This window comes from Mytilus edulis, chromosome 8 (assembly GCF_963676685.1).
Source record: "Mytilus edulis chromosome 8, xbMytEdul2.2, whole genome shotgun sequence".
In the NCBI taxonomy this organism is placed as follows: Eukaryota; Metazoa; Mollusca; class Bivalvia; order Mytilida; family Mytilidae; genus Mytilus; species Mytilus edulis.
The window spans coordinates 11,106,489-11,114,570 of NC_092351.1; the positions used below are offsets into that span (position 1 = coordinate 11,106,489).

The 8,082-nt window shown below is 31.3% G+C and overlaps 1 protein-coding gene across 1 annotated transcript; it reads left to right on the forward strand.

The window, feature by feature from the left end:
- Window positions 1-6,295: 6,295 nt before the first annotated feature.
- LOC139483945 (uncharacterized) lies at window positions 6,296-7,069 on the forward strand. The gene has a single exon (XM_071267669.1). It carries the CDS (start codon window positions 6,296-6,298, stop codon window positions 7,067-7,069), a length of 774 nt encoding a protein of 257 aa, XP_071123770.1.
- Window positions 7,070-8,082: the final 1,013 nt, after the last annotated feature.

Sequence of the window (8,082 nt, forward strand, 5' to 3'; positions counted from 1 at the left end):
AGTCGGTTTGCCTTTTGTGATGTTGTGATGTGTAACTTTGACATTATAAACTTGTCAAAATGTACAAGTTTGATATATAAGATAGAGATTTTCATTTTTTAGCATATATTTAATTGATTTGTGCATGCATCCTCAAAACTCGCATAAGAAAAACTGTTTTATCATCAGAATAATGAAACATCTATGGGTATTAAAATGGCGCCTCTCCATTTTTTTTTTATTTATTTACATGCAAGAGTGAAGGCATGGTCCAAATAAATGTATAAAACAAAATTCGAAGATATTATGTCAGACGAATATATATATATTAAGTTTTGCCTGGACATGATGCAATGTCCGTAAAGGAGCGGGATGTTGGTATGTATCTCAAAAAGAACTTTTACTGGTCCTTTGCAGATGTGGATCTATGATTTTGAAAGGGGAAACGTTAGGAATTTAACATATATAAGTCTATGCATTAACCATATAACCATAAGGGACAGCCCCTGCCTCCCTAATCCGCATCTCTTTTGTCAATATTGGTATTTAAGTCGAAGAAAAAGGAAACCTGATCACAAAAGAGTTTGAGCGTTCCAGATGAAGATTAATCCAGAAAAATTCTAACATAAAAAATAAAATGCAGTTTTACATTCATTCAGGTTTCATAATTCACGTGATTTACTACACAATTGAATAAAAGTATGTATGATCAGGTGTCCGAAAACTCGTACAAAAAAACTGTAGTATTACAAAATAGTCTGATTAAAAATAATATCATTGTTCGGGGACCTGCTTATTTGGAAGTCATCTGGCACAGGAACAGTGTTATAATAATCGTTTAAATGGTTAATGTATCTAATTGATTGATATTATAATGAAACTGGAACCCTTCGTATTACATTATCATATTAACATGGCTGTTTATATAATTGCATCATTAATAATTAATTTCATGGGATAGAATTTTTAATGATTACCATAAAAAATCTATTGATATTAATTTCGGCTCATTCTAAATGAGACAAAATCGTAAATGAAATGTATGACCTTATGAATTAGAATTAACCTGTTTTAAGTCAGGTCTAAATTTGTCGTGACAAGAAAAACAACTGATAGCGATCATTAAGTTTGGAAAACGCCCAGACATCCTTGTATTCCTAACAGCGCAAAACAGCTATATACAAGTACCTTTGGTAACCAAACTCAAGGAATTCATTCATTTTACTGTTTAAGCATTAGTGATGCATTGCACCCTATCATCCATGATGATGTATCGTGTAGTACTACCCTGTGTGTTTGTTATCTAAGAACGACAACTCCTATATTATGTGGGCGGACATTGTATAAAATTGATTTTCTGAGTGATTAACAACACATTTGCACATATATTTTGCACTATGTGACATACTACTAATACCATATGCTGCATTGAGTAATCAAACCAATATCTTACTTTACTATACACGCAATATTTGTTATTGTAAAATAGATATTTGTCCTTTCACCATGTTTTCTAAACATGTTTATAAACTACAAAACTTTAAATAGGTTAACATCAAAAGAAGTCTGTTTTATATTTTTTTTAAAATTCAGGTTCGAAATTAATAATATGTTAACTTCTGGTACAGTTACAAACTGAAATAAATGGCAAATATAAAGAAATTAAGAGTCAAATGCCCTAGAGGAACAATACCAAATTCACAGCATGTAAGAAAAAAATGTGTTTTTTCTTCATAATTGGAATTGAATGTAAGCTGTAAAAGGTAGATTTTCTTATGATTGGGATAAAACAGAAATTAGCCACTATTTATAGTAGATTCAGATTCAATAGTTTATTAAAGTCTCACCACATACAATATTTTTAAAACAAGATACAATTATAAAATTAATTATACAGTAAACATAGTTAAAACAATTAAATACATACATATATATGCATGTGCCATTCTTAAAAGAATTATGAGAGACTATTAAAATACATATAATACTTATTCATTTTATAAAATACTACAAATACAGTAGTTAATGATATAAAATACTGTGTCTCCTTGTTAAAATGTTGTTGCAGGTTTTGGCAACAATATTACAAATATTGGTATTTTTAAACATATATATAATTTTTTCTTCATCAGACAAGTTTAAAAACATATCATTATGACACAATATATCAATAAAAAGAGTATGAAGAACCTGAAAATTTCAATAAAACGGATACATAAGAATTGATTATATCCAACCAGTTGTAATCATCCCTTCTTAAATGTTAAGGACGCCATGATGGCGTCACAAGTTGCATATATAACCTTTATGGAATATCTGTTTCACAGATGACAACAGAGATATGTTCCAATTGTCGTAACTATAATCTCGTCCCCTTTTCACCGAATGTGACCTATGCGCAACACGATAGGTGCTACATGTGGAGCAGGATCTGATTACCCTTCCGGAGCACCTGGGATCACCGCTAGGTGTTGATGGGGTTCGTGTTGCTCAATCTTTAGTTTTATATGCTGTTTTCTTATGGCTGTCTGTTAATTTCGACTTAGAATATCCCTTTGAGAAATTTCGCCTCTTTTTTGTATGTCAGTGCTCTTTTTGAATGTATACATACATAAGTTTCGTTTGGTAGATATTTTTTTCAATATATTTTAAGACTGCTAACACTAAAAATTAGCAAATTGTATTTTATTTTAATCAAACATGTATTAAGATTGTGTTTTTTTTTTTCTCTCATTTCGAAGCCTTTTAAAGTTTACTATGCGGTATGCGGTTTGCTTATTGTTGAAGGCCTTACTTTGACTTATAGTTGTGAATTTGCCATTTTTTTCTGGTGGCAAGTTGTCTCAATGGAAATTTCTCTGCCTCTTCTATTTTTTTTATATAATGACTAAATCTGCATTCCGATTTGTCATAACATTTACATCGATATCTGTACACCAAAACACAACATCTGTATAACCTATTTGTAAACATGTACATAATAAATAATTATCATTTGGTAGAATCGATATTGCTACAAAATAGAGACTTGAATAGAATAATTATATGCCTGTTAGCACGCAGTATTTTATTTGGCACTTCGTTTGTGTTTGTCTGTCATCACTAACCAGAACTAAATGCAAAACCATTTACAACTTCATCATAACATCACAGGAAGTGTTTACGCCAAAGAAAATAGTGCTGATCAATGATACGTAGTAACTAGTGTCAAATACCTAATGTTTAAAAAGAACATGCCCTTGCTGTTTATTAACCACATGTACCTTATGGTATTGTCGTTTATATAACGACCTTGCAAGTACATTGGTATTGCTGACTTTATTCCAATGTATAGATTAAACGAAAACATTCAATTAGGTATCTATTGATACAAAAAAATACACAGCAGTGTTCAATATAAAAACGCAATCTCTGATTATCTGATTCCTGGCCTGATACAATATCATATGAGAGGGTTGACTTTCCATCCATTTACTCCTATGCCATTTGTGAACATCACATACTATATGACAAACAGCTGACTAAAAAGGGAAATATGCTTGACATTTTTATAAGAAACTGGATTGAGATGATTAAAACTGTAGATATATGTACGTTTCGGCAATAAAGCTTATCGACGGGTTGTAGGTACTTCAAATTCTATGGACACAAGTTTCAACCTTTGAAATAGCGAAAAAATCCTGTTCCCCTATAAGTATATTTTATAATCCCTATGCATGCCTAAACTCCGCCTAAATAATTTAGAATTGAAGAGCACTTACTGCTACATAAGTTATAATTTTGAATTAGACAATAAAAAATATTAACTATGCTGCGGAATTTTACCATGAGGGACCATACTTTATATTTTTTGTATAGGAACGTCAATAATTGTCCAATATTTTGATACTTCAGATTCACACATGAAACCTTATGGGGCAATTGTATTGCAAAAAAAGACAATTTTCCATTTCTTTTAATTATTTTCCATTGTTGGACGATGATGTCCTTTTTTGGTTCTTTCTTACAGTGTGGATATAACCAAACTCGTTTGCTGTGCCCTTGCTTGTCCGTTTTAAAAGATTCCAATGATGTATTGATGATTGGTATCATAAAATTCACAGTCTCATTGCTTTTATATTCAACCAGGAATAGCCTTTGCATACAGAGCAAAGAGTTTTTGTTATTCAAAATGGAAGGACTAGTTCTGATCCCGATTTGTGGTGAGGTTTCAAATTGACTTCGTAATATTTTCTGTGTATTGTTTTCTTTACTTTTAGTTATGATGTATTCCTTCAACTCATAGCTTTGGACATTTGCTTCGACTTCGGGGAATATTTATTTCTCACAAAATGTGTTAGTTTATTATTTATTTTACCCAACTGCGTTTCCCTTTCTTAAATGCTAGTAATCATGAAAAATGTCACGATTCGGAATTCATTTCAGACTAGGATATATATTTTGCATGCTTCTTAACTATATATGTTTACAAAGTTTTGTATCAATACAGCACAAATAATAATAATCAAACTGCATCTGGTTACAAAATCGACGTACAAGCATTGCGTAGAAGTCTTTATTTTGTAAGTAAGTTTTTTTTTAATATTGATGTCTTATATCAATAGTATATTTTCTTTGATTTTTACAACCACTACATCTGTTGAACATGTAAAGTTGTTTGATTTTCTGTGATCAATATTTTAAAAAACAAAAAGAACAATGATGTATGCTTAACAGAAAAATAAGATGTAAAACGTTATAAAGAGAAAAATGAAATTAACAGGGCTCCGAAATTCTTGATGAAATGTAGACTAAACACAAACACGTGTAAAATAATGTCCTACAAATAGATCCCATTACTTTACACGTGTAGTACATGATTTATTACTTAGTTTGTGATAAGTGACCTGTAAAACCCTTAATTGATGACCATCGCATTCATTAACATGCTAATAAGACAAACAAGAGGGTGATAATAAGTTAATATAAATCCCTTGTTATCAATTTAATATTGAAGTTGTGTCGACGAGACGATATAATCCGTACCGTAATAAGCTTCCATTTCATATAACCATTACCACTGAAAAAGAAGAACAATTAAGATATTTTGCATGGCAATTCAAATTATTAAAATATCTCTTCTTGGAAATACTATAAACCTATATATACATACAACATTCAGAAGATGTGGTCTGCGTGCCAATGAGACAACTATTCGCCAGACCAAATGACCTAGAAGCTGACTACTAAAGGTCACCGTACGACCTTCAACAACGAGCAATCCCCTATACTGCATATTAATCAGCTATAAACTGAAAAATGTTAAACAGTTCATACGCAAATACTAAGGTAATGTACAAAAAAATGAACGAAAAACAAATATTTTGTACATCAATATACCACATTAAACAGATAAGAGTGCACAACATTTAGAATGTATCCCACTTTTTTTAGTAAAATATCAAAGTAGGACTTGACATCGTGCAGGAAATATTGTTTTCATCGTGGTATGAAAAACAAATACAAACATTTACGCCATGATCTCACCAAACAGCACGTTAAATTTATTGATTGATTGGTTGGTTGGTTAGTGCATAGATGTAATACCCATGGTTAGTGAGTTCGTAGTTGAAGACATTTAACTATGTTGACATCTCTTTAATCTTGTCTTATGTTTGTTTTGTTAAATTATTGCTACCTTATTGACGTATATCTCATGTAAGCTTTTATTCATAGTTTTATACATTAAAAGAACGGTATCTTCTTCTGTCTTCAATTACTAAGAGATATATACTCATATTCCTTTATAAACCAGTTAATCAGCATTGTTATTTACTTCCCGTTTCAAAGCCACAACACGTTTCAAAGCCACAACACGTTTCAAAGCCACAACACGTTTCAAAGCCACAACACGTTTCAAAGCCACAACACGGCATTGAAACTGTACAAAGACACTATACTAAAACGTTTATTTTCCTAGAATATTTTATAAATACAGTACTAAAACTTAGATTTCGGTTAGAACGTTTTGTAAGTGTTTAGTTTGTAGCGATTATTTTATTCTTAGCTTTATTTATTTGCATAGAAATTTTCAAGTGACACAAACACACACTTGGTATCATTGGTTTCACGTATATCACAGTTAAAGTAAAGCCCAAAAGTTCTGTTCTCGGCGAATAAATTTACTACAGCTAAAGTAAAAGTAAAAGAATTCGAAAGAAATAGCAGGTACCCTGATTTGGTCAGGTATCATATTATATAACATGTCATCTTCATTAATATTACACTAACAGCAAAATCAATGAGATCTTAGCCAGTGGAACATGTCATCTACAGAATGTACTGTTGGCTGATGAAAAAATATCATCTACAGAATGTACTGTTGGCTGATGAAAAATATCATCTACAGAATGTACTGTTGGCTGATGAAAAATATCATCTACAGAATGTACTGTTAGCTGATGAAAAATATCATCTACAGAATGTACTGTTGGCTGATGAAAAATATCATCTACATGATGTACTGTTGGCTGATGAAAAATATCATCTACAGAATGTACTGTTGGCTGATGAAAAATATCATCTACAGAATGTACTGTTGGCTGATGAAAAATATCATCTACAGAATGTACTGTTGGCTGATGAAAAATATCATCTACAGAATGTACTGTTAGCTGATGAAAAATATCATCTACAGAATGTACTGTTGGCTGATGAAAAATATCATCTACATGATGTACTGTTGGCTGATGAAAAATATCATCTACAGAATGTACTGTTGGCTGATGAAAAATATCATCTACAGAATGTACTGTTGGCTGATGAAAAATATCATCTACAGAATGTACTGTTGGCTGATGAAAAATATCATCTACAGAATGTACTGTTGACTGATGAAAAATATCATCTACAGAATGTACTGTTGGCTGATGAAAAATATCATCTACAGAATGTACTGTTGGCTGATGAAAAATATCATCTACAGAATGTACTGTTGGCTGATGAAAAATATCATCTACAGGATGTACTGTTGGCTGATGAAAAATATCATCTACAGAATGTACTGTTGGCTGATGAAAAATATCATCTACAGAAATGTCATGTTAACTGATGGAACATGCCATCTACAGAAATATCATGCTAACAAATGGAGCATATCATCTGCATAAGTATCATGTTAACTGATGAAACATGTCGAGTAAAACATAAGCAGGATAACTTATGGAACATACAATATATCATCTATAGAAATATCACAGAACATGTCATCCGAGAATAAAAATCACAATAACTAATGGACCATATTATCTTCTTAAATATCTTGTTCAATGAATGAACATATCATCTACATAAATATTATGCTGACTGACAGAGCATAAAATCAATAGAAATAATCATATTAGGTGACAGAACGTGCCATCTTCATTAAAAGCACACCAACAGCAATACCAGTGAGATGCTAATTGATGAAACGTGTCTTGTGAAGCAATATTTTATAACTAATGAAACATGCCATCTACAACAATATTCTGTTAACGGATGGGACATGTCATCTACAGCAATACCAGAAATATCATTTCAATGGATGCAATATATCGTCCTCAGTAATATCATTGAACATGTCATCTACAAAAGAAAATCATATTAACTAAAGGAACATATAATGTACATAAATATCCTGTTAACTGGATGAACATGTTATGTACATAAATATCATGTTGACTGACAGAATATGAAATATACAGAAATATCATATCAAATGATTAAACATGCCATGTACATTAATATTCCACCAACAGCAATACTTTTGAGAAGGTAATTGATGAAACGTGTCTTGTGTAGCTTTAATCTGTGCACGGAGGGAATATGTCATCTATATCAATATCATGTTAACGGATGGACCACCATGTTAACTGATGGAGATGATATGTACAGACATGTCATATAAACGGATAAAACATGACATCAACAGAAATATAATTATAATGGGCATAACATGTAATCTACAGAAATATCATAGAACATTTCTTCTACAGAAATGTCATGTTAACAGACTGAACATGTCATCTACAGTAATACGGAACATGTTATGTACAGAAATATCATATTAGCTGATTGAACATG